General features: G+C 39.6%; 2 protein-coding genes across 4 annotated transcripts; one reads left to right on the top strand and one right to left on the bottom strand.

The window, feature by feature from the left end:
* The first annotated feature begins 238 nt into the window (after positions 1–238).
* Positions 239–14877, top strand: dnaaf4 (dynein axonemal assembly factor 4). Of its 3 annotated transcripts, XM_040026715.1 has the most exons (10): positions 239–1247; positions 3327–3482; positions 4432–4579; positions 7052–7182; positions 7272–7488; positions 8061–8206; positions 10981–11090; positions 11545–11698; positions 13578–13683; positions 13911–14872. In XM_040026715.1, the coding sequence occupies exons 2-10, from the start codon at positions 3360–3362 to the stop codon at positions 14033–14035; spliced, it is 1260 nt and encodes a 419-aa protein (XP_039882649.1). In that variant the 5' UTR covers positions 239–1247; positions 3327–3359; the 3' UTR covers positions 14036–14872. The 3 variants fall into 3 exon arrangements, with proteins under 3 accessions (XP_039882649.1, XP_039882647.1, XP_039882650.1); XM_040026713.1 differs by lacking the exon at positions 239–1247 and having other exon boundaries at positions 2802–3482; positions 13911–14871; XM_040026716.1 differs by lacking the exons at positions 239–1247; positions 7052–7182; positions 7272–7488 and having other exon boundaries at positions 3340–3482; positions 13911–14877.
* Positions 14878–15089: 212 nt separating this feature from the next.
* Positions 15090–26283, bottom strand: LOC120730359 (homeobox protein DBX1-B-like). The gene is made up of 4 exons (XM_040026712.1): positions 25429–26283; positions 24820–24903; positions 20078–20280; positions 15090–16669 (listed from the first exon to the last, which is right to left on the bottom strand). The coding sequence occupies exons 1-4, from the start codon at positions 25781–25783 to the stop codon at positions 16385–16387; spliced, it is 927 nt and encodes a 308-aa protein (XP_039882646.1). The 5' UTR covers positions 25784–26283; the 3' UTR covers positions 15090–16384.
* Positions 26284–26366: the final 83 nt, after the last annotated feature.

Here is a 26366-nt window from a genome sequence, read left to right as displayed (position 1 = left end):
TGCATGATTCCCGGCCCCCTGGTGGCAATATTGTGTCACTGCACCAAGGACCAGCCCGCTGCAAATAATAATGGACACACGGGTTCACCAGTTGTTTCTTCATAAAGATATCCGGAAGCCAATCGTTAAAGTTCTGTTTGGAAAAGTGACACAAGGAGAGAGAAACAATAAGAAACTGTGTGAAGCCTGACAACAACAGCGCCAAACGGTAACAAGAAGGGAATTAATGCAATCAAGTTCATAATTCATTTCTAAGGTCAAGTTAAAAGGAGATTAAGAAATAAGTGCATAACATTTCAAGAAAAACAAAAATGTCACAAACAAATGAAACAGAAATTGAAGTTTCCAGTGCAGAACAAGCTGCAGAAGCAGAGCAAGTGGATGAAACCTGTTTAGAGCAAAGAGTGGAAGTAGAGCAGCATAGAAGTGAAAGGCCTCACATGCTCACAGAAAACGGAAAAGAATTCCATAAAGAAAGGTTACAATGGCTTCAACACTGTGTTGACAGTATTTATGACTGTCAACACAGTCTGTTTTAAAAGGAGATCTACTTGACATTCTTGAAGGTCACATGAACATTGTACAAAGAGAAGTAGCCAAGCTTAATGATATTTATGATGACTATAGAGCAATGGATGGACCCTCTCATGATATGCATTCCAAGCTATACAAATCCACCTCAGTGACTACACTAATTTTACAAAACATCAAAGTTCACACTGAAGGAGAAAAGCAAGAGGAGAATGTATGGCCTGATGCCAGCTGTATATTTACATCCTCTTGCTCTGTTAGTGTCTCAGTTCATAGCCAGTTTAAAGCTAATAGAGTTATCTCTAATGCCTCCTCCACCAAAAGACAAGAAGCTGCAGTGCAGTATGAAGCCACAAAGGCTTTGCTTCAGATTAAGACTGAATAAGAGAAATACAGAGAAAGAGTACAATTGCGTGAAGAAGAAAAGAAACGCTTTACTGCAAAACAAGATGCTGCTGCAATGTCACAATGCCTCCTAGAGGAGAAGGAGGAAACTGAGGCATGTTAAAAGAGAAAAGAAGAAAGCAGCTGTGATAAAGAGACAACAAGAGGGAAGTGCTGCATTAAGAAAGTCATTTGAGGACTTGAAAAGAGAAATTGAAAGATGGAAAATCTGAAAGGATTCAAGGCAGCAAAAACTACAAGTTTACGAGGAAGGTTACATTTCAGTGAAGCAAGAAAGAGTCACTCCTGCAACTGCCCCTGCAAATGTACAGGTAACAGAGTTCAACAATGCTACTAATCAACCCTCACAACAACAAACAGAGTTAAACATGACTCATCGGAGCGCAGGTGAGCTTGTAAAGGTTTTGGCAGAAGCAATGTCAGCTAATAGACTACCTATTCCAGAGCCCTCTGTATTTAGTGGGCATTCACTTAAGTCTAAGCATTGGAAAGCATCTTTTCAGACTTCAATGTTGTGAAGGAACATTTCCACTGCAGAAAAGATATTTGTCTTACAGAAGTATGTTGGCAGCTGTGTTAAAGAAGCCTTAGATGGGTATTTTCTGATTGGCTCTGAAGATCCATATGAGGCAGCATGAACGTTATGGAGAGCCTTTTGTCAATAGCTAACGCCTTTAGGGACAATTTACACTCTTGGCCAAAGGTCACAGGAAAAGCAGCCCGTTCTCACTCCCGAGGCGTAACATGTCGACGTTTTGTCACGTCCCGCGGCGTTCCTGAGGAACGCGAAAGGAGACCTTCGGCGTTCTTATGGTACGCGGCGGGTTATGGCTGGAATCCAGTGCAATGACGCTCCCGCGGTAATAGACGTTCCAGCCCTGTATTCCAGCCCTAAACCTAACCTTATCCCTAGCCCTAACCATAACCTTATTCCTGATCTTAACCAGGACTGTAATGCTGTTAAATAGCGTGTTTCTAAGCGATTTGAAGAAAAAGAGCGAACATGTGTAGATGGAGTCCAGACGGTTCTCATATTTCCTCTTTTTTCCGAGGTCGTCATTTAGGAACGTGGTGGGTAGCCGAAAACGTAATATGGTGACGATTTGTCACCTAGCGTAAAATGTTAGGCTTTGGGAGTGAGGGAAAAGATGTATTGCATGTAATCCCATTACATCATACCAAGCCATAAGACAAAGTGACTTTAACAAATCAAACACAAAACCTCAACCTAGTATCTGTAAAGTGCTCATTTCTGCCTCTAAGCATGGGTCAGTTGGTGAGGTATGTTTTATATGTTATATAGATAATTTTATGTCTCTATTTTACCCATTTTACTATTGTTGTTTTATGTTGTTAATTGTATGTTGTGTTTTAGCTCAATCAGTTTGTGATCAAGGTCATGCTTTAACAATATCATCCCCATGATCCTGATCACCAGTGACAAGGTAACTGAAACCAGATAATGTAATGATACCCTCGGTATGTTGAATTTGCTCTGTAGCATACGGCACTAGTCTTTACTCCAGCCACCTTCATTTGCTGTTTGTTACTGCTCTAGACAGCCTTCAGTGACTAACTTGAGTATTTAAGAATATCTTATTAGTTAGCCTAGGGAAACTTTTAGGTTGCATTGGGTCATTATCCATTTGCACCGTCAAGCACCATCTGAATAGTTTTGTAGCATTTAGCTGAATCTGAGAAGACAGGAGCTGATTAACAGTAACAACATTTGAAGTGAGTTATGAGAACCACTGAGTCTGGGTCTGGTAGCTTCTCCTCTTTGAAGGGAGATCTTAGAGTTAAGCTTCAGTGAAAAAACTTTCTATTAAATTAACCTCAAAGATGAGGTTGTTATGAAAGAGCATTAGGGCCACTGGCAAACAAAATTTGTGTGAGTCTTTTGTTTGGGGTTTTTGTTGTTGTTGTTGTTGTTTGTTTGTTTGTTTGTTTGTTTGTTTTCCAGAATTCTAAGGGGGGGAAAAGCCAGAATTCTCCGTGTCCAATCCAGTTGAAGAAACAGATTTTTTTTCAGGATTCTGGAAATACAACAACAACAAACAAATAGAAATGATTCCCCCACTTTTTTTGTCAGCACCCTTAATCCTCTTACGTAGGTGTTGAGTGCACTTCCTGCCGAGAAAGTGAAAGGTTATGGATTTCGGCTTTGCGGATTTTTATAGAAGAATATATAAAAAATATTTAATGCATTGTGGTTATGCGTTACGAATTTCAGTTTAGGTTTTTCCGACAAACTCAAAGTCAGCATTTTGTTTATGGTTACCATAGTAACATGGCGAGGTGCGACGGGACTTCACGTCGGACACGTTTATGAAACGAAATAGAGCGATTTTTTAAATCAAAGCACAACCTTCTGGCTCTTCTAAAAACAGGTGAATCAAACAGTGAGCTCAGTTGTACCAAAAATGCCTCTGGTCGTGATGGACTACGTCTGGACCCAGACGGAGACGACGCTTTACATTAATGTGCCTCTAAAAGGAACGAATGCCGGGAAGGTAGACATTGTCTGTACGGACGATTACCTCAAGGTAAAGTTCTGAATAAAGGAGTTTTGTATTTTTACTGTGTATCAAATACTATATCTATGGGACTCGTCTCAGTCAGAGACTAAGCTGGACTGCATAGCATTTTTTTTCTGTGTCACACAGAATTGAGACATATTGAAACGATGTACGGCAGTTTGATCAAGTTTGTGAGCAGCAGCCAACTCAGCTGCCGTATATATTTTCGAGCGCTTTTATCAATGCTTTTGTAGCCATCTATGTGAAAAGGAAAAGAAGGAAAAGAAATATATAAATATAAATTGACATGACCATATTAAGCTTTCTGCATGAGATTTTCCAAATGCATCATTAAAGCCCCCCTCCCAACCGGATATTTTTCTACCGTCCCCCTCTGTCTGCATAAAAGCAGTGTCGGAACACACTGTACCATACCCTCGAGAAAAAGGCAATTAACAATGGAAGAGAGACAGACCATCATAACACTTAAAAATGTAGGTCTTTCCTATAGAGAAATTGCAAGAAAGTCAAAGTGTCACTGAGTACAGTTTCCTTCACCATCAAAAGGCATTTAAAAACTGGGGCACACTCTGATAGGAAGAGGTCTGGCAGACCCAAAGCCACAACTGAACCAGAGGACAAGTTTCTGAGAGTTAACAGCTTGCGTGATAGGCGGCTCACAGGACAACAGCTTCAAGCACAGCTTAATAGTGGTTGTAGTAAACAAGTCTTAGTTTCAACTGAGAAGAGAAGACTTCAAGCTGCAGGTTTGACGGACGAGTTGCAGCAAGAAAAAGCCATTGCTAAGACGTCATAATAACTATATATATATAAAATTATATATGTATAAAAAAAAAAATATCTGTACATATAAATTCAAAATTCAATTCAAATTAATCGCTAAACAAGAACCAGAAGATGGTCTTACATTTCTCTTAACAACAATTCTTACAGTATAACATGTATTCATTCACAGGTGCATTTCCCGCCTTATCTGTTTGAAGCCTTCTTGTTTGAGCCTGTTGATGATGACAGAATCGCAGTAAGGGTTGCAAATGGATGTGCAGTCATCACTTTGCCAAAAAGGACCAACAAAGTGTGGAAGCATCTGATGATAAGTACGGGTAAGAGCTTCAACTTGTGGTCATTTCAGTAAACAACAAGGCTCTGGTCTTCTGAACCCATGATAATGTATCATAATACATTTGTACATGTGACAGTTCAAGAAGAGACAGAGTTGGTCATGCAGCAGTCCTGAAGTTTTTGATGTGGTAAGCTGGATGTTTTCCTGTGAACAGTGTCTCTTGAGGGCTTTTATCTGTCAATTACAAGCTTGTAAAATTATGTAAAATTGACTTGAAACACTTCCTGTATAAAGGATAATTTACATCATGGAGCCCTGGTCTCATAAACTGACAAGGATATAAAACTTACTGTGTAGCTGGATTTAAGACATAAGTGCTGAAAGTTAAAGTTATCAAAACATGTTTAGCGTGACATCATTGGATTCCCAATTATGCCTCGATAAGAAACATAGTTATGTTTGTAGTGTGAGGCACATGTAGTAACCTGATATGTTGTTAACTGTTTGAGTGTTCTTGGGATAGAGAGACTATTTTATTGCATAAAATAGCGCTGATCGCATCAGCTGATTGCGCCTCTCAGTACATCCAGCCACACAAGGAAAAAACAGTTTCTGACTCCAGCTTGTCCATCCAGCGAACCACCTGTCACCTGACTCAAACAGGCTCCCCTCCACACTGTTCTGATTCATAAAATGGTTTATAAAAACGAAAATTATGGCTAACAGGTGGATTTTTCTGTCTCAGTGCAGCTAGTCCAATGAAGAAACGCTTACTGCTCAAGAGACAGAGTGAAAGTGAACAGTATATTCTTGGTTTCTTAACATAAGCATTGTTGCAGCTAGGGGCAGTACAAAGGTGGCCCCCTAAGGCCCCCTAAGGGGTCACCTTTGTACTTTTTTGGCTTTTAATGGCTTTTGGCTTTTTTTGGCTTTTAATGTGCTCTATAAATAAAGGTTGTTGTTGTTGTTGTTGTACTGCCTTCCCTTGTCTTCCCTTGAGTTATTGGTTCCGTTAAAATTAGCTAACATAAACTAATGTGAGTGTATTGACTGCAACCAACCAAGAAACCTGATGATGTCACGTTCTGTACTGGCACAAGATGGCAGTAAACATTTTTTAAGAACTTAAACTCTAAGCACGTATTTCTTAAATCTAGCTACACAGGCAGTGTTAAATCTATATCAGTTTTTGAGAGTGGGGTGTAAATTAGCCTTTATACATCTGACGTTGCTATCACTTGGTATAGCTACGTCTGTCATTACGGCCATCTTTCTCTGCTTGTCTATGTCTGGTTGGTTAGCCATCACCAGTTTGTGCATCTGTTGTCTCATGAGACAACAAAGATCCATGAGTTGTGGCTTTCCTAGCGGCCTCTTCACGGTTCCCATTTACCTGCGGGATTCCCAGAATCCAACTATACTTCTAGCTGTACATCTGTCAGTGAGTCGATGTCTTTTTCACTCCTGGCATACAGCTTGATGCCATCCATGTAGGGGATATGGCTAACGACTGCTCCATTTCGTAGTCCATGATTGACAAAGTACAAACTGTTAATGTTGAAAACAACATGAAAACAATAGTAGTGTCCATAAAAACAATGACAAAAGCTATTATGGGTGGGGAAATGCATTACTGATTTGAGAGCTGCACTAAGAGTAGTGAGAATGTTTTTCTGCTGTGAAATCAAGAAAAACTGTGATACCAACTGGTAGGCTTATTTTTTCAAACAGTGCTTGTGCCTTTTTGCAGGGGTTTTGTTAGGTAAGCCATGTCATTGTTTATCTCATTTTAAGACATGCTAAGTGCCATTTTCTATTATGTCCTGATATGTAAAACCTTAGAATTGAAAAAGAATATAGCATCTTTTTAACATGACACACATAAATATGTGTCCGTTTATATTTGCACCAGAAAAAGAGCCACACACACTTCATTGGTTAACCAGCTGGTTGATTGGTTATAAGGTTCTTCTCCTCAGATATTTTATTTGCCAGATACTTTGGTAAATATCTCATCCCCGGGATGATCGTTCTTATAGATTAATAAAAAAAATAAAAATAAGAAATGCTAAAATTAATCACCAAATATACCAGGTGAGGTATAGGTGTGGGAGACACTGAACTAGTCACTGGAGCTCATATTAAGCTGCTATTTCTTTACCTTTACTAGAGGGAGAGCATTATCCCGAGCTTTGTTTTGCTCTTCAAAATGCTTCAAATCACATCAGGAGTGTTTTAGAAGTTTGTTCCTTGTTTGTTCCTCTGCTGATGCTCTGTGCACAGCTTCTATCAAAATTGGGAATCACTGCATATTTTTCTACCCTTTCTGTGCCCTGCCTGTTCAGTATTCATAAACGTGTTGGGCACATGAAGTTACTTCAGCTTTAGTATTACTTCAGTTCAGTTGTTGATAGATATTCGCCCAGTTGCCCAACCAACCCTAGCAGGCTTTACTTGGGATTTTAATCTTAGTGAAATTACCTGATTAAATTAAGTTCATAATGTTTTTCAGATAATAAAGAAAAAATGGAGATCAGACAGGGGGCCCTGTTAAAATACCACGAAAAGCTTTCTTCAGAGTCTAGAAACAAGGCAGCAAAACAACAAGAAGAGAACAAATATGCTCTGGAGACAGTGATAAAGGTAATTTTCCACTCTGTTTAATCACCAAATTCTCCTGTTTGATCCTGAAAAGAGCCTCTAGTGTTTTGTTATATTTTCCTTGAGTTCAGCTTGAAAAAGAGGAACGAGACAGTATCCAGAAGATAAAGGACGCAGAACAAGAGAAAACCACACAAGAGTTGGCTGCATGGCATTTCAGACAACAACAAAAAGCAGAGCAGGATGTCCAGCTAAAATTGCAAAATCAAAAAGCCAAAGCACGCCAACTAAGAACAGAGACAGAGAGGCAAAAATGTGGACCTCCCAACCAAGAAAAAATGAAATTGGGTGAGTAAAAAAAACACAAATAAACAAAAAAGCAGGAAATGCAACTCTTGAGGTGACATAGGCAGCATTCACCTAGGATGTTTTGCAAGGACAGGAAAAACTATGCAAGCACATGGCGAGCCTGCAGTCCACGGAAAGGGCCTGCAACTGGGTTTGAACCCAGGACCCTCTTGCTCTGAATTAACATTGTTAACCTCAAGCCATCATTACACTTCTTTTAGGTAGCATGGTGTCATGGTTAGAGCTGTTGCCTCATAGCAAGAAGGTTCCTGGTTTGAGTCCCAGCTCCACACAGAAAGACTCCCAGAGTTTTTCTGTGTGGGGTTTGCATCTTATCCTGTGCCTGCCTTCCTCTGAGTACTTCAGCTTTACCACATAGTCCAAAAACATGTATATTAGGTTAATTGGTAATTATAAATTGGCCATGGATGTGAGGTAGGCAAAGTGCCTAAAGTGAAGCTTCATAGAATGACAAATGGTCCAATTTTGTCTTGCAGTCTACATTGTTTTTTCCTGGTGCTTAGATTTGGCGTTATACAGGCTGATATTAATGAACATACTCCTGCTTGCAGATCAAAGAAGCAACAGTAATGCAAAGAGCAAGAAAGCCCAACATGAACTCCCTCCTCCAAGACTCAGTGGAAGCATTCAAGTTACATTCACCCCAAGAATCTTTCCAACAGCTCTCAGAGAGTCCAGACTTCCAGAGGAGGAGGAGGTGAGTTCCTGAATGCTGTGAAAACCAATACCACCACCAAAATGAATTATGGAGAATGGAGTTTAAATAACCATTTTAAGAGAGTATTTGAACAACAATAACAAAACAATGGACTGTGGCTGCAGTCTAAGAGTTAGGATTTTAATCACACTTAACATACATACGTACAGAGTCTAGCAAATAAATTATTGCATGATCATTCATATAATACAAAATGTGGTTGTTCATTCGGGTATTTGGATAACTGTACACTCCCTTGGTCCCCAAAGATAACATTAATCCACTGGGGGGAAAAAAACTGAAATAGAAAAAAATAATAAGGAGTATTTTTGCATCTTAGCTGTGCTGACTGTATAAAAGATGGATGCCATGGCTTCGCTACTTCCCACTGTGCACTTGTGAGGGCTACCATGTGGAATTTTTTTAAGCCAGAATCTGCCCAGTAGGACTGAGATGCTGCGTCACACTCCCATCCACTCACACGCTGGTGACTGCAAAAGTGCCCCCATGCACTTCACACATGGGGTCTTTTAATGCACTGCATTAAAGGTTTGTTGTTGGCTAGTTAGCCATGCTACACACCTTTGTTGCTGTCATTATGTTTGAATAATTCATCACTCCTTAGTTTTTTTTATCCTCGTTTTATAACTGGAGACGACATCAACTGCACACTCCACAGAGGCCCAGAGTTACTGTAAATATCTGAATAATCTGGAAATTAGATGTTGTCTTTTGCGATTTGAACATAAGACTGGGGATGACATAAACAAAGAGAGTCCACAATATTATCAGCAGCTAAATTCACCCTGGGGAAAAACAAGCTGCAGAAACCATTAGGACCAAGCTGGTCTGGATTTCCTGGGTTAAGGCCAGCTTGGTCCTAGTAGTATGAAGCTTGCTAAACAACAAAACAAACACTCCAGTTTACAATTCTTAATGTGTCTTTCTTTATAAGTTATATGGATGATTAATCCCTTTGACTTTTTGCCTTTAGCTTTCTCAGTAAAACACCTACAGCTTTCACTGACAGTACATCATTTGGTACCTTTAGCTTTTTTGATCAGTTAATTTATGAGTTATGACAAATTTACTCCAAGATTAAATGAGCATATATAGTGTGATTTATCTGTTATCACTGGATGGTTCTGAGGTCTGAATCTGAGGGCAGATCATATTACCACAAAGAAAAAAGAATCATCACCAAATGTCAAATGTGAAGTTCAGTTTATCTCTCAAACCGAAATAAAGTGGATCTTCACTCTACCGACAGGTAATGTTTTCTTCACATTTCGTGAGTCTACAGTTCTGCTGACAGCTGACATGTAAAAAAAATATAAATAAATATAAACAGCTGGTGCTGAAAAATTAATTAGTGGAAAAATTAAACATACAATTTGTTTTAACACACCAAATGTTTATATTTGGTTTCAGCACAGCATATTAGACTTTGTTATATTTTTCACATTTTTTTTTCCAATTAATCTTGTGTCTTTTATTTAGTTAAAATCAGTTGTGTTATCAAGAAACAGAAGTTACAAACTGGAAGTGATATTACAGCCAGTCATTGTGAAGAATACAGTGACAACATTTTCAGTCCTCTCAGTACTTCATCTTCTGTTAAAACTGTGTTAAACGTGCTATTTATGAGGGATTGAAGAATACAATATTTTGAAACATTGAAACATACAGTAGTTTTTTTTCAGGTTAATTTGATTGATAAGGATAAGGATAAGCTTTATTTGATATGCATGGATTAGTAAACAAACACCAGCTGACTGTTCATTTTAGCACGATAGCTAAGGACTAATTACTGATTAGCTTACAAACACCTTTAGCTTAACAAAAAAGGGTGATGATGCCACACGTCTTTCTGACAGTTAGTGCAGTTTACTGCAGAACACCTCAGGCTGTCAGTGTAGAGCAGACAGTCGCTGTCAAAGATGCAGGACTTACAGGCAAACTAAACAGGAAGTACGAGAAACACGCACACTGAGACACATAACAGAGCGAGGGACGAGAGACAGAGGGTGAGAGACGCACACAGAGTCATAACTGGTAAAACAGACAACTAGGCAAACAGACATGAAGACAAGACTGACTAAACTGGGAAACAGTTCATACATACGTCTCATCCTTTGTATTTCCATACATAGAAAAAGAAAAGTATGGAAATACAAAGGATGAAACTAAAAAGCACAAGAAAACTAAACAATACCAAATAAAGACTAAGAAACATGGAACATTATAACGATAAACAAGGTCCAAAAAGTCCAATAACCAAAACACTGGGTGGTACCCTAACATTTGACTCTGTTGGAAAGTAAATACTGGACCACCTCTCAAAATTCAGGCTTTATTTGCAGTTTCCAAGCAGAGATGCGCAGGTTTCTTAGTGATTGCAAAGCAACTTGGTGAAGCAACTTTTGATTTAGTTTGACAGTTTGACCCCAGTGTTATCTGCTAACATGGAAGACATGGAGTTTATGATTAATACTGCAGTCAGGCACCAGGGGGCAATAGAGATGCTTTGGATTCATTTTGGGGGAGCTGTCAGGTTGTACATGTTTTCTACAGTCACTGCTATTTGATCACTTATGTAGATCTGGCTTTTGTTTGTAAAACAGATAACATTACTGCTGGCCCTGCTATTGAGAATAATTTCAAATACTGAAAATCACCCAGTAGGATGGAAGACACACCTTTGCCACTTTTTTATATGCTTTTTTTGTTTGTTTGTTTGTTGTTTGTTTGTTTGTTTGTTTTTAACCAACTAGTGGCTGAGAAAACAAGCTGAAACCCGGCGAAAAGTGAATGTGGATGTTGGTGAGCTAAAAGACCTGAAGGAAGAGGAGAGGAGCCCTTACTGGTTAAAGGACAAAGGAGAGTGAGTGAAGTGTGTCAGCAAACAGAGTTTAGTTTAAAAAAACATTTAAATTATTTTTTTTTATAATTTTTAGTAACTTTCAAGATTTTCTTTCCAATTTCAGTTCAGTTTAGTTTCCAGGGTGGATGTCCTTTTTTAGTCTGGTTATTATTAGTTTAGTGTTAGTTTGGGTTTTTTTGCTTTTGTTTTTTATTGATTGAAATATTTTCTAGGGGCAGAGTTTAACAAGCTCCAAAACATTTTTTTAACAGTTTGACTGTTAACTAACTGTTTTCCTTACCTGTACTTTCAAAGTGTCTCTAAGGAGGTTTACTTTTTGTTATTTTTCTAAGTACAAAATATTGTTATTTTTGGGGGTAACTGAAATGTTTTGTTTTTTCGTGCTTAATTTCACTGTTTAATTAATTGTATTTTCCTTGTTATCAGCTCTGTTTAACAGAACTTTATTTTTTAGCAAATATTTTGCCACTGGGGACTTCCTGGGAGCAGTGAATGCCTATAGCTTGGCTATCAGGGTTATGGGGAAGATCCCTGCTTTGCATTCGAACAGGGCCGCATGCCATCTGAAGTTAAGAAATTTTCACAAGGCCATTGAAGACTCCTCTCAGGTATTTTTTCTTTTATAGCTTTTTTAATTTTTACTTTTACCCTTTTTAGTCTTTTTTGTGATAGACAGGCAGAAAGCTGGGAGTTGGATTAAATGGCCTCAGAGCAGATTTGAACTAGGATCACTGCATTATATCCTGTATTGCGAACAGTATTCGCTCATCAACCAATGTATATGAACTTACGTTTTAACATCCCAGTCTTAATCCATGGGGTTTGATATGATGATAAGGTCCCTTTGCTGATATAACAGCTTTAACTCTTCTGGGAAGGCTTTCCACAATGTTTAGGAGTGTGTTTATAGAAATTTTTGACCATTATTTCAAAAGTGCATTTATGAGTTCAGACATTAATTGGGAGTCAGCACAAGGATAAGTAGACCTGGGAAGAATTAGTCTCTGCACTAATTAATTACAAGGGTGTTCTGTACGTTGAGATCTGGACTCGCTGCAGGCCTATAAAGTTCTTCCACACCAAACACCTTCATCCATGTCTTTAAGGACCTTGGTTTGTGTGCTGGTGTGCAGTTATGTTGGAACACATGGGGACCATCCCCAAATTGTTCTCATGAAGTTGGGAGCATGAAATTGCCCAAAATGTCTTAGTATGCTGAAGCATTAAGAGTTTCAACACCTGAAAAATAACCCCACACCAAACTTTACACTTGCAGTCAGACAAGTACTGTTCTGCTGACACAAACCAAAACTCATCCATCGGATTGCCAGATGGAGAAGGGGTGTCTGTGGTTTAGGGGGTAAAGCAGGCCATCTACTATTCAGAAGGACCTTGGCTGCCTCAGTCTACATGACAATTATCCTTGGACAAGATACTAACCGCAAGGTATTCTCTGAAGCATCCAATGGGGTCAGGGTGTAGGTAGGATCCGGACCCAAACACCGGACTCTTCCGAGAGAAAACTGTGAATTTATTTACAGTGAAAAACAACAGGTAAAATATATACAGGTCCCGGCAAGGTGATCTTCTTCAAAATCCCCACACAGTGCTTGTGTCCGTGAACAGTGAAATGGCAAACTCCCATGCAATCCGTGACTCTGCTCCTGTGAAAACACACTCTGCTCCCGATTCCTAGTGAAGATAAACACAGTGAGTTAGCTAGGCAATCCATCTCCAGAACGAGGTTTTTCAAAAGCAAGTCCACGGCTGTACTGATGAGGTAAACTCAACGATCCAGCCACACTGTTAAATAGGACGCTCTCAATCAGCTGCCGCTGGCGGCAGCTGATGAGCAACAGGCGTGGCTGCCTCCACAGCAGGAACACTTTTGGATCGAATGATCATTGGGGATCCTAAACTTCCGGGAGCACGAACGTCAACATAAACACACATAACGGGGAAACGGGGAAAAGGAGGGAGAACAAAAAACACCACAAACATGGACACAACGGGCAGGTCTGCCGGTGAGAACTGCCAGACCATGACAATTGGAGTATGAGTGTGAATGTGTGAATCTTAGATACAAAGCACTCAAGTAAAAAAATTTGCTTTTATGAATGGGTGAAAGAGGCATGTTGTGTAAAGCACTTTGAGTGCTCCAGTGGAACATATAAAAGACCAATCCACTGCTCTAATGGTAAATAAACGGACTCTGCAGAACTTCTGTGTATCGGCTGACCCTGCTCGGTTGATTTACGTGGTCTGCCACTTTGTGGCTGAAGTTGCTGTTGTTCCCAGTGGCTTCCACTTTGTTATAAAACCACAAACATTGACTTTAGCAGCAAGAAAATTTCACAACTGGATTTGTTGCACAGGTGGACTGACAGATGCTCTGGATGGTCCAACTCACACAATGAATGGTCAAGATTTATTTACTTTCCAGAAGAATAGCATACAGTAAACATCTGCCCACTTTTTTTACTGCAGGCACTTGATCTGCTGACTCCACCAGTCCCTGCCAATGCAGCTGCCAGAGTTCGAGCTTTTGTCCGTCGAGGATCTGCCTTCTGCGAGCTGCAGGCCTATCCAGAAGGTTTGTTGCTTTAAAATGTCAATAAGTTGATGTGTTGCACTCAGTGATTTGTTTCGGACTTTACTTAGAACTTGTTAGCCATGACTCAAGGCTTGAGTTGTAACTTGCATGACAGTAACTTTGTCCTACCTAAGGGCAAGGGTAAGGTCAAATATGTGGAGCGTGTTTTTTACAGTGACTCAAAAGGTGTCCAGGTCTCAGCTGATCTACCTACAATTGAATTTCAGGGCTCCAAGACTTCCTTGCTGCTCTGAAGATTGACCCTAATAATGAAGCGCTGTTGGTGGATACACAGAGAATCAGAGACATCATTCAAGGATCTGCTGTCAATCCTCCCAGTGAGACAGAGTGACACACAGGGCATGTGCTTTGTACGTTATGTTCATGAAATGTTTTACAGAGGACTGGTTTCAGGTTCTTTATAAAATATTAAAAATTCTTGTATTTTATTTACAAAGGTCATACATTTTTATCCATCCTTAGCTTTCAAATGTATTCTGTACATCCTTTGTAAACAACATCCTTTGAAAAATACAGACTTTTGAATTGTATCATAGGTAAAGCCAGGCTACTTTTCTAGTGTCTAGTGTCTCATTGAGTAATACCATTCTTAGTTTTAAATGATTTTCATGATCAGTTAATTGTATATTATATAAAATGTTGGGGGAAAAAGAAATCCATGTTGATGTCATATTGTGTCCAGTAAAGTCCAGCATATTCAGTTCACAAAAATCCATTTTTTTTGTTTTGTATATCCAATTCATGGTCACAGTGTCGCTGGAACTATTACAGTCATAGGGTAAGAGGCAGGTTACACCTTGGAGAGGTTGTTAGCTTGTTACAGGGTCTGAGTCACACATTACAAACAAACATTCATGCCAACAGCCAGTTTAGAAGCACCAGTTAAAAGGGAACAGTTAAACGTGAGCTTTTTAAAGGAATAGGAAAAACTAAGGAATAGAGCAAGAGATAAATAATAATTAATAATTAAAGTGGTGTATAAACACGCAGTAAGTGGAAAAGGTGACTGAAGAAGAAACAGTCACTGCATCATGCACCAGCCAAGAGATATCTCTCCAGCATGTCCAGGGTCTGCCCTGGAGGCTCCTTCTGGTGGGACATCCTCAGAACATCTCATGCAGGAGGTACCCAGGAGGAATCCTTGTCAGTGTCACTTCTACTGGCTCATTTCGATGTGGAAGAATAGTGGTTCTACTCTGAGCCCCTCCAAAATGGCCAAGCTCCTCACCCTATCTCTAAGGGAGAGGCCAGCCTACCCTTCGAGAAAGCTCATTTCCACAGATTGTGCAGTCCCGATCAAAAGTTTAAGAACACTGGAAAAATGGCAAAAAAAATCATATTTTTCATAGTTGGATCTTAACAAGGTTCCAAGGAGAGCTTCAACATGCAACAAGAAGAAATCGAAGTGAGAGAAAACATTTTTTTTAGCATACAATTTATTGAAAACAGCAAGGCCATGTCCACACTAATACGTTTACATTTGAAAAGACATCATTTTTCTCTCCGTTCTCTCCCCAGACTGCCGAAGCACCTTGCACAGAATACTCTGATGGACACATGTCTTTTCCAAGTCCACAAAACGCATGTAGGGTGGTTGGGCAAACACCCAAGCTTCAGGAACTCATCCACTTACAGGCCCTGCAACCAAGGAGCTGTTTAGGTGCCTCCGCAACTTCACTCCTACCACCACCTAACAATACCCTCAGTTGAAGTCAGCAACACTCCACCATGTTGGTAGAGCAGGACTTTCCTGAGTCACCTTATGGTTTGCCATAATTGCTTTGAGGCCTTACGAAAGTCCCAAAGCAATTACTTAGGCCATAGAAAAACTTTTCTCCCACACCCAAGTTTTTGCTTCTCTGATGGCTCCCTTCACCTCTGGTGTCCACCAGCTTGCACCAACCACCTTGCGGCCAACCGTGCTAGGAGTAATTTATGTTATACATGATTCCCTTAGTCAGTATCATTAGAAGATATAGCATGTATTTTCACTGCCACTCAAAATAAGCCTAACTTTACCCATCCATTAATCCAAATAACCATACTAATTATTAAACTGCATGAATGTCTTAAAGGCATAAAGAACAGTTTCATTTCATGCTTCTAAATTCATATAAAGCTGAGGATACTGTACTTGGCCCTAATAACCTTTAAAATATGGTATCTAACCAGATGCTTACTCTTTACCTCGCCCTCCAGTAATGTTGGAGTCACATATTGATTGTTCGCTGTTGTGGTGTAATTTTCTGCTACCCTCCCTCTCCATGGAATCAACCTACCTGCTTCTACAGTAGAATCATAGAGCAGATTGTTTTAAAAACCCTTTGGATTGTTTTTCCGACTTTCTTTGTGTTGTTGGCATTGTGTTCATAATTTGGTAAGGTAGACAGGACACCTGACATGACATTTTAGATGAGGTTTTTTTATTTTTCTATTTCTTTTGTGTGTGTGAGAGAATGCAACAAATACAAATATGAATGAAAGAACATTTTGTATATTTAAAGTTAAAAAAAACCCTACAAATATTAAATCTAAAAGTGCTCAGTATACTTTAATTAGTGTGTGCAGATATGCTATAAATGTAATATACACAACACTGTACAAAAAATAGAGGGCAAAATGGAGAGCTAATTCATTTACTTCCATCATCTTCTAGGAATACTCCATTAATCTGAATCTCTTATAAAACTGTGATTTCTTCACTGTCTGACTGTGACAGTTCTGATTGTTTGCCTGACTCTGATAGAGTTGAAGGGTTACGATGATGACAACAGAGATGCGACTCGTGGTTGTATGGTGCAATCCTGCTCAGCCTGTGGCTGTACGTGCTGCCCACATCAGTGAGATCTGGGTGGGGATTGGTTTTGGTGGGGAGGGTTTGCTGCCGACAGCCGCCCGTTGACAGCAGCTCCCTCTCCTTGGAGTTTCTCCATTTCATCCTGCGGTTTTGGAACCAGATTTTCACCTTCACATGACACAAAAAATAGGTTAACATCAAGTAGAAAATATCTCTGTGATTCAAGTTTGAACTACTAATGGTGGCCAGCTGGTAAGTTCCTGCTCTTTCAGTATTTAATGTATACTTTTTTTCATATGTAGCAGCAAACCAAAGAAAAGCACCAAACCATATTCTGTACTTCTCTTTTCTCTGATTTATTTCCCCTCACCCTCCTACAGGCCAGAAAGATAACAGACCCTCCCTGAGCAGATAATATTCTATGAGCAAATAGTTGGCAACAGTGGAGAGAACCTACACCACTTTAAAAGAAAGGTAAATAAAGGAGAGACCGTAGGTTTTTTATTTATTATGTACTGTACATCCATCCATTTTCTACAACTTATCTGGGTTTGTGTTTGCAATCACCTTAAACAGAGAATCCTAAACTTCCATAACCCCAGTCACCTCTTCAAGTGGTTTCACAGCCAGTCTAGAAATACAATCTCTCCAGCGAGACCTGGATCTGCCTCAGGACCTCCTTTCCGTAGGATATGGCTGAAACAGCTTACCTAGGAGGAGTCAAGGAATCATCCTTTTTGATGTGGAAGAGCAGCTGCTCTACTCTTCACCTTCTCTTAAGGGACAGCCCAGCCACCCTTTGTAGGAAACTACACTTGTATCCACAACCTCATTCTTTCTCTCCGAGTTCATGAGCTTATGATTACAGTTGAGGGTAGGAGCATAAACTGACTGGTAAATCAACAGCTTCACCTTTAAACTAAGGTCTCTTTGCACCACAACACATTAGCACAGCCTGTGCAGAGCCAATCCATCTGTTAGTCTCATGCTTCACTCTACCCTCACTTGTGAACAACACCCCAAGATTCCTAAAATTTGAACAAATACTTTTCTAAGTAGGCTGAGGAATGTGTATGAGGAATCCCTGTAATTTGAGCACACCCTCCAGTACCCTTCCTTTAAAAAGGGGGACCAACATCCCAGTATGCCCATCCATAGCCACCGCTTCAGACCTGCACACAGCATTGGGAAGACATGTCAACCAGGACAGCCACACAACATCCCGAGATTTAAAGAAGTCTGGGCAAACATCATCTATCCCAGGGGCCCTGTCACTGAGCAGTTGATCAACTAAATTTGTGACGTCACTCCCAGTAAGAGGCCACTATTCCCCTTCATCCACAGACTCTGCTTCTATTACACATAGCTTGACACTGGGATTGAGGAGATCCTTAGTGTGTTTCTTCCACCACTTTACTATATCCTCAGTTGAGGTCAGTAGCGTCCCCAGGACAGTTGTATTAAGTGTGAGTAGAGCACCAGTTCCCCCTTCTGAGTTGTCTGAAAGTTTGCCAGAATTGCTGTGAGGTCGACCAAAAGTGTTTTTGCATGGTCTACCGAAACTTCTCCCACATCTGATTTTTCGCATCAGCCACTGCCAGAGCTGAACTCCACTTAGCTTGCAGCTACCTCTAGAGACCCACAGTCTAACCAAGCCCAATCCTTCTTCAGCCTAAAAGCTCCCTTCACCTCCACTGTCCACCACCTGATTCTCAGATTATCACAATGATAGTCACTAGCAACAGTGCAGCTGCAACTCCTTGGCAATAGAGGTGTGGAACATGCTCCACCCAGACTCAATGTCTGGGTGGAGCATGACACTGGCAGTGCTTTGATTGCATTCAGGCTGAAATGAAAAATATGTACATATCTAAGACATGTATGTGAAGGTTCTCAGTCATCCAGTTCATCGTAGTCTAAGGAGCTTGGAAAGAAAAGCGTCTGGACTTCTTTAAGTTGTTTGAAGACGTTTCACCTCTCATCAGAGAAGCTTCTTGAGTTCTAGGGTCAAATGGTGGAGAGTCCCAGATTTAAACCCCATGAAGGTGGCTCTTCTATGTTGTGCCATGCGCTTGTGAAGTGGCTGTTTTGTTTCTCCAATGTAGAAGTCAGGGCATTCTGGACAAAACTCCAAAACACAAACTTAACAACGTGGTGTATGCTGTACAGTGTAGCGAGGAATGCCCAGACCTCTACATTGGAGAGACCAAACAGCCAACATAGAAGAGCCACCTCCACGGGACAAGACTCGGCGGTCCATCTGCATCTAAAGGACAAAGATCACTCTTTCAAGGATGCCAATGTTCACATTTTGGACAAAGAGGACAGATGGTTTGAAAGAGGAGTGAAACAAGCTATTTATGTCCACTGTGAACGACCATCTTTGAACAGAGGTGGTGGCCTACGACACCAACTGTCTGCCATCTATAATCCAGTTTTGAGATCCCTTCCCAGATGCCTTAACGCCCACTCACACACTGGGCCATCTGACCTCAGGAAATCACATGATAGGGTGGGCCCAGGTTTCACAATGAGCTCACCCGAAACCCTGGCTGATTGTGACCCACACCCGTTTTCACGTCTTGGCCCATGTGATTCGGTAGGGGATCATCAGGGGGTCCTTTTGTCCCTCTTTGGGGGGAAACTCCCACTGGGTTTAAATCTGGGACTCTCCACCATTTGACCTTAGAACTGAAGAAGCTTCTCGGATGAGAGGTGAAATGTCTTCAAGCAACTCAAAGAAGTCCAGACGCTTTTCTCTTCAAGCTCCTTAGACTATGATGACCTGGATGACTGAGAACCTTCACAGACACATTTTTTTCATTATTTTGATTATTATAATAATTATCCTATGAGTTTCATTTTGCATTATTCAGAAATATCAATATATACCATTGATCAATGGTCATAACAATTTGCATATTATTGATCAAGGAACTGACCTCACAGCCCATTGTTCGCCACTGGTGCTAGTTTCAGTCATTATGCAAATGCAGTGTTTAAAAGGTTGGGGAAACCTGCAGTCAGCTGAGACTGAAGAAGTCACTTGGATGAATGATGAAAGTTTCTCCCACTGAAAACGCTACGTCCAGATGAACAGAATCAACTTCTTGGGATAAGATTTATTGTTATACATGTTTTTATTTTATACAGTGTCAAATGAATAACTAAAAAAAATACTAAAACTAGAACTTGAACCACTGTTCCCACATAAACATGTTTTAATAGCACAAATACCATTTACTGAAATTTGTAATTATCTCATAACCTTTATCACTATTCCAAAGAAAATAACTTTGGCATCTAGTCTAAGGAGCTTGGAAAGAAAAGCATCTGGACTTCTTTAAGTTTCTTGAAGATGCTCCAGATGTTTTTCTTTCCAAGCTCCTTAGACTACAATGCCCTGGATGACTGAGAACCTTTACAGACAACTTTTGCATGTCTTCCAAAAATATAATCAACTGAGTGTTAATTTTTTTTTTTACTATTGTACAAGATTCCTCATGGCCATGACTGAATAAATAAATGTCAAATCACAGTGTTAGTAATGGTCCAAAACCATGATGTGGTGTGTACCTGGGTGTCTTTAAGATCCAGTTTACTGGCGAGCTTCTTCCTGTCTGGTTTGCTAATATATTTTTGCTTCTCGAAGGTTCTCTCCAAACCTTTTCTTTGGAGGTCTGAGAACACAGCCCGCCGCAGCATGCCCCTCCTGGGCTTCCCTCTGGGGCTTAGGGGCCATGAAAATGTTCCTGGGACAGGAACCACAGAGGCAGAGGCTAGATGGACAAAACATAAGAGAAACAGGAGATTTTAAGAGTCGGGCAATGATTGGGTAGTCTCGACATCTAAAAGAAAAAAAATGCAACAAGAAAATGGGAGTGAGACAAAACATTTTTTGTGCAACAGGCTGTTTTACAGCTGATCAAAAGTTTAAGATCACATGCCTTTTTTTGAGCACATGGTCCTAAACTTTTCATCAGTGGTAAAACAGCATATTTCAGTTTAAGGGTTGTTTTCAATAAATTGCATGCTCAAAAAAAATGTTTTGTCTCACTCCAATTTCTTCTTGTTGCATGTTGAAGCTCAACTTGGAAACTTGTTAACGTCCAACCATGCAAAATATGATTTTTTGCCATTTTTCAAATGCTTTTAAACTTTTGACCGGGACTGCATAATGCACAGAGGCTCTTGACTTTTAAATAATAATGTTCTATGCAGTCCTGTAGAAAGTTATATATTTAAAAAATATATATATTATACATTATATTTTCCTCTCTGATTACTCTGGTACAAAATGACTGAATTACTTTACCTTAAATTAACACACTCCCGGAAGAACACAGTAAGAGAATTCCAGATAAAACTTTTAAATTCAACATACAAATTAACCTTTGACCTGCCATCGGGTTTTATTACGTGCTGTCAGGGAAAATTACAAGTCTTCTTCATGCAGATGACTAGTCTCAGGTCTGAGATCAGCAGCTTTCTTAAAACACCAAACTAAGTAATTGCTTACGCTCCTATATAGTGACACAGTTACATGGATGATTAATCCCTTTGACTCTGTTTTTAATGTTATCAATAAAACAATTGCAGCTTTCACTGACAGCATGCAATGTGGTACTTTAGTCTTTTCACTTTTTAAAAGTTAGAATACAAAGTGAACATATAGGAAGATTTGTCTGTTGTCACTGGGTGATGCTGAGGTCTGAATCTGAGGGTAGCTCCTCAGAGCACTGCACATGTAACGTTGTAAACAATACCTCATTAAGAATAATTCAAACTTGGTTTCAAATATTCAGGTAAAAAAAAAACTCTTTAAAAAAATCTATAAATAAATATACAGAATCTGTGCTGTAAAATTCATCAGAGGAAAAATTCAACATAGATTTTGACTACATAAATATTAGGCACTGCTATTTTAATCCAGCTTCTTTTACTTTGTATACATAAGCTGTGTTAGTGACAAACTGAGATATCAGAACCTGGAACTTATTTTACAGGCAGTTTGAGTGAACAATACTACAGAAACATTTTCAATCCTCAGTTATTCATCTTCCGTTAAAACTATGTTAAATCCGCCGTTAATGGGGGGTTGTTGAAGTGTAGGCTTTTTAAATTTGGTGTTACTGTGCTTACAGATGTGGAGAGTGAGAAAAGATGCTGCTGTTTGCACATATTTAATAATAACCTCTGCACAGGAGCTGAACAAGAGTCCAGCTTGTTGCTCTTACAGTATAATACTCATAAAAAAAAAACAGAGTAATGGTAATTAGTTAATGACTGAACAGACCAGTGACATTTCTGTTTCTTATAAAGACCATTTCAATGTCTCATCTTCAGCTACAGGACTGAACATGCTTCAGTTCATTACAGTCAGAGCAGCAGAGCAAATGTCTGAACTACAGCACTGACTTTAACGAGCATTCAAGTTCACGGTGGTTTCTTGTTTCAAGTCAAGGAGGTGATGTGAAAAGAGAAAACCATCTCTGAATTGAGGAGGGGGCCTAAGGGTACATCTTTTGTCATTGTATTACAACTACCAACAAAATAAAATCAACTACTAACATTTAAAAATCAAGTGCCCTCATGCAGTTATGTGAATAAGAGCATGTAAAATCTCAGCTGGTGTCATAGCCTTTGGATGGGTCAGAACTCGTTACCCAGAAAAATTAGGTTTTGTAAACTGTAAAAGGGCATTTTTAAAATTAAACAATGATTGTCTACTAAATAATATACAATGAGTAGAATAATAGATAATGAGGAGAAAGAAGAAGAAAAACAAACCAAACAAAAACACATGAGACTTCAACTTTAGTATTGTGGTATAAAGGCATGTGTATTTGTGCTATCACCACTCCATGTGCTCCTCTGAAATTCAGATGGTTGGTACTAACAACCAATGCAACTTAGCTGGAAGACTTGTCGGCTTTATGACAAAGGAATGTTGTGTACCAGAACTGCAATTGTGTAACGGTGTACTGTTTTTATGTATTATGGTAAACTGACTGTTTATTATATAGCACTTTTCTACCTAAGCACTCAAAGCACTTGAGCACAAAATGCCTCGTTCACCCATTCATACCGGCAATTTTTCCCATGCTTAAGTGTTTTCTATCTAACATTCACACAGCCAGATGGAAGAATCAGAGAACAACTTCGGGTTAGTATCTTGCCCAAGGATATTTGGCATGCAAACTGGATCAGCCAGGGATCAAACCACCAACCTTTCGATTAGTAGATGACCTGCTCTACCTCCTGAGCTACAGCCAACCCGATCATTATGTAACTCAAGTTCATGCATGCATTTTGGGTTATTTAGACCAAAATACTCAATTTTGCTCTACAAGGGCCTGATATCCACTTACGAGGACATTATACTGACACTGTTCTATCAAAATTTTAAACAAATATCCTCATATGTGGCTCTTATTTTTCTTAAAAACAAAAATAAGGTGAATAAAAAATCTGGTAATTCTTTGTTTTTACAAATATATGCCCAAATATCAAAGAGAAATTAAAAATGCATGCAGTGGAAGAGTTCAGGTCTTAGGAGGTTAAGGCTTTTTGGACCATTAGACAGCTAACGTGTTGTAAAAAAAACCAACACAAACTCCCAAGTTTTCCAGATCTAAACTTGCCTTATAATGGATTTACACACTAAACATGTTGCATTTCTGTTGAAAATTCATCCTAAAAAAAGTTCGACATTAACCGATGATGGTCCTGGTGCTGATGTTTTCAAAAAAGAAAAGAAAAGTAAAAAGCAGAGATTTTGCGTTCATCCTGTTCTGGAATTCTCATGAGAAGGCAGCAGCAGTTGAAAATGTCATAGTTTGATCCAGGAGTTGAAGGTGTATCAAAGCCGCTTTCACACATATTTCAGGACGCCAATGGGGCAGTTTGAGCCTTTGTTGGCAGAGTTCAGACCACATCTGAGGAGGCAGAGAAATCATTTCGGAGACCCAGAGTATCATCTAGCAGTGTGTCTGAAGTAAAATAGTATTGGAAATGCCGCACATTTGTCCAGTGAAATTACACAGTCGGTGTGAATGGCTGCATTAAAGGGTGTCTCCTTTTAAGTGTACTGCTGAAAAGGAATAACTGACACATGTGGCTTTGAGGCAGTTTTATTAATTTGCAACCAGTTTGCTACATGTGTCAGTTGGTCTTTTTTAGCAAAACAATTAAAAGTAAATTCATCAGTCACTCAGTATCATCTGATATCATTGTAGTATCTGGATGCACATAACTAAGCTGGCTTGTTAGCTTGGGCAAAGAGTGTAACAGGGGAATGAGTGCTAGTGCAGCGCCACTGCATTGGTGTGTTATAGTAGAGAGAGATTTGATGAAGCTGTCAATAGACTAGTCAGTCTATGTTGCTACCCTAACTTAAGACCAGACACTGTGGGTAATAATTAAAATAATATGATTGTGGGTACATGCATCAGAGATTAGTTTCACATTTGGAGAAAAGGGTGAGGAACTTTGTCATTTGAAGGTCAGATCAGAGCCACTGTTTCTCTACACTGAAAGGAACCAGCTCTAATGATTGAGGCATCTGAATCTGGCCTACCTCTTTAATTTAATTAATACCATCTTTATTACTCAAAATAAATGGAAAGAAGGGATACATTACATTAAATTAAACTGAATAAACAAAAGACACCAATTCTGTGTGAATAAAATCAATTACATATTATTAGCACAAATATTTGGTGCCATAATTTTAATTTAAAGCCTTCTTATTTTAGTTGGCTATAACTGATTGTATAAGATTATACTCCCAAATGTTACAGGGAAGAATTCTCCATGAATAACTGAGGTGTTCTAAAATCTTTCATCTCTGCATCACAGTATCTTGGATAATGGATGTGATATTTCCATAGGTAAATATCAGCCTGATATCAGTTAACTACAAAACTATATGTCAACATCTCTAATGTTAAATAATTTCTTTGGAGGCGCCGATGCCAAAGGATCATGAAATGCAAAAAATCCAGGCCCATTATTTTCCAGGCATTTCATTTCATTTAGTGTCTGTTTGTAGCCATATGATGTGCGTGTGAATATGGTAACAAAGTGAATGCATTTCTTTTCTCACTGAACAATCAAAACACTTTAAGTGCACATCAAGTATCCTTTAGTTAGAGCCCATCACAAAGTAAATGTGATTATGAGTCAAGAGTCAAAGTCATGTTTTCTCCCTTATATCTTCAAATCACACACATTATATAGTAGTTTACAAGCTGCAAAAATCAAAATCAAAAATCCTTTGTTTAAAAAGACAACATAAACATTCCTAGTCCACCTACCTGTGAAATCAGAGGCTCTGATGTAAGGATAAAGGCTTCTGTCTAAAAAAGGCAGAGAGAGCGACTTTGTCTGAAGATTCTGGACTGGAAACAGAAAACAGATTCGCATCCACAGGCAGATTAGGATTTTAACATGAAAAGAGATATATATACACAGATGACTGTTAATAGCAGTGCCACTGAAAGGGCAGCTCAGATCTAACCTCATCAGACGACTGTATTGGACGATTGGTGTTCACGTGTCCATTGCTTAACTTTCATTAAATTGGTTAAAAGTTAAAAACTTTGCTTTTACTTTTGAATGAAGGCCTGAATTCGTCACCGCTACTTTCACCATTTTTTTTTTACTTTTAATTACGTGGTAGTGAAATACACTGCCAATTGTTTGTAGAAATAAAATAAAAAAATCATAAGACAATATTAATAAGCAATATTTTTATGCTAATTCATTCACTAACAGCACTTTTCAAGTCTCCGATAAGTCAATACAGATCGCTCTGTGTGTGTGTGTGTGTGTGTGTGTGTGTGTGTGTGTGTGTGTGTGTGTAAATGTATATGTTAAATTTATGGAGAGAGGGGCAGAGAAAGAGATCGGTATCAGAAACTCACGACTCCATGTAGAAGGTGCCAGGATCGTACCGACGCCGAACTTCAGGTAGTCCGGGCTGGCTGCGTACACAGATCCGGGGCTGCTGCGGCTGAGTTGACCGGATGTCTCCGTGCTTGGTTCTGTTGTACGTGGAAAGGACCTTGACCCCGCACTGAACGGCAGAATGTCTCCGGAACTAAGGGACGAGAAAGTTCGATGTATGTAGCCGACATGTTGGCTTATGTGATCTTCTACCAGAAAGCCGGTTCCTCTTCCCTGAGCCGCCGATTCGCTCAGTGACGCGGAGAGAGTAGCAGGGACACGCAGGAAACCCGGGTAAAGAGTAGGCGACAGAGCAGCGCAGGGAAACATCATAGTTGTCCCAACAAAATTCCTGTTGTCCAGCAGAGATTTCTTCAGGAGAAATAGGGAAGTCCAGCGACCTGCTCGGTGGCTCTTCGTCCTCGTAGGTTTTTATACCGATTCCACAAACAAAAACGCACACACTTGTGCACGAACGTGTGCGCGCGGACAAGTTCAACCCTCAGCCCATCTCTCTGCCTCATTGGCGAGTTTACACCCTTTATGGGAGTGCTCAAACACCCACAAATTTCATCACAGGACCTCTAAAAATAAAACTTTTCAAATGTTATATTCCAGTTTCTCTGCTGGAGCCAGTAGAGGTTACAACTCAAGTCCAGTGTTCTTGATGTCATGGTATTACTAATGCCCTCACGCCTGCGCCAACATCTACACAGTGGCTTGTAATTGATAAATAAGATGTCCCCACAAAAAAGGAGATGAAGAGGCATATCTGTTATTCAGTTTCGGAACACATTTTACCTGTAAAGCATTAGCCAGGAAAAATGCAAATTGTTCTGTTAATGCAGGCCATTGCTGTGAAGTAACAAAATAGAAAAAAGAAGAAAAAAGTGTTGGTTTGTTCTCTAAACAGCCT

The sequence above is a fragment of the Simochromis diagramma genome, unplaced genomic scaffold (assembly GCF_900408965.1).
Source record: "Simochromis diagramma unplaced genomic scaffold, fSimDia1.1 OVJJ01000293.1, whole genome shotgun sequence".
Taxonomy (NCBI): domain Eukaryota; kingdom Metazoa; phylum Chordata; class Actinopteri; order Cichliformes; family Cichlidae; genus Simochromis; species Simochromis diagramma.
This window is presented reverse-complemented; position numbering and strand designations above follow the sequence as displayed.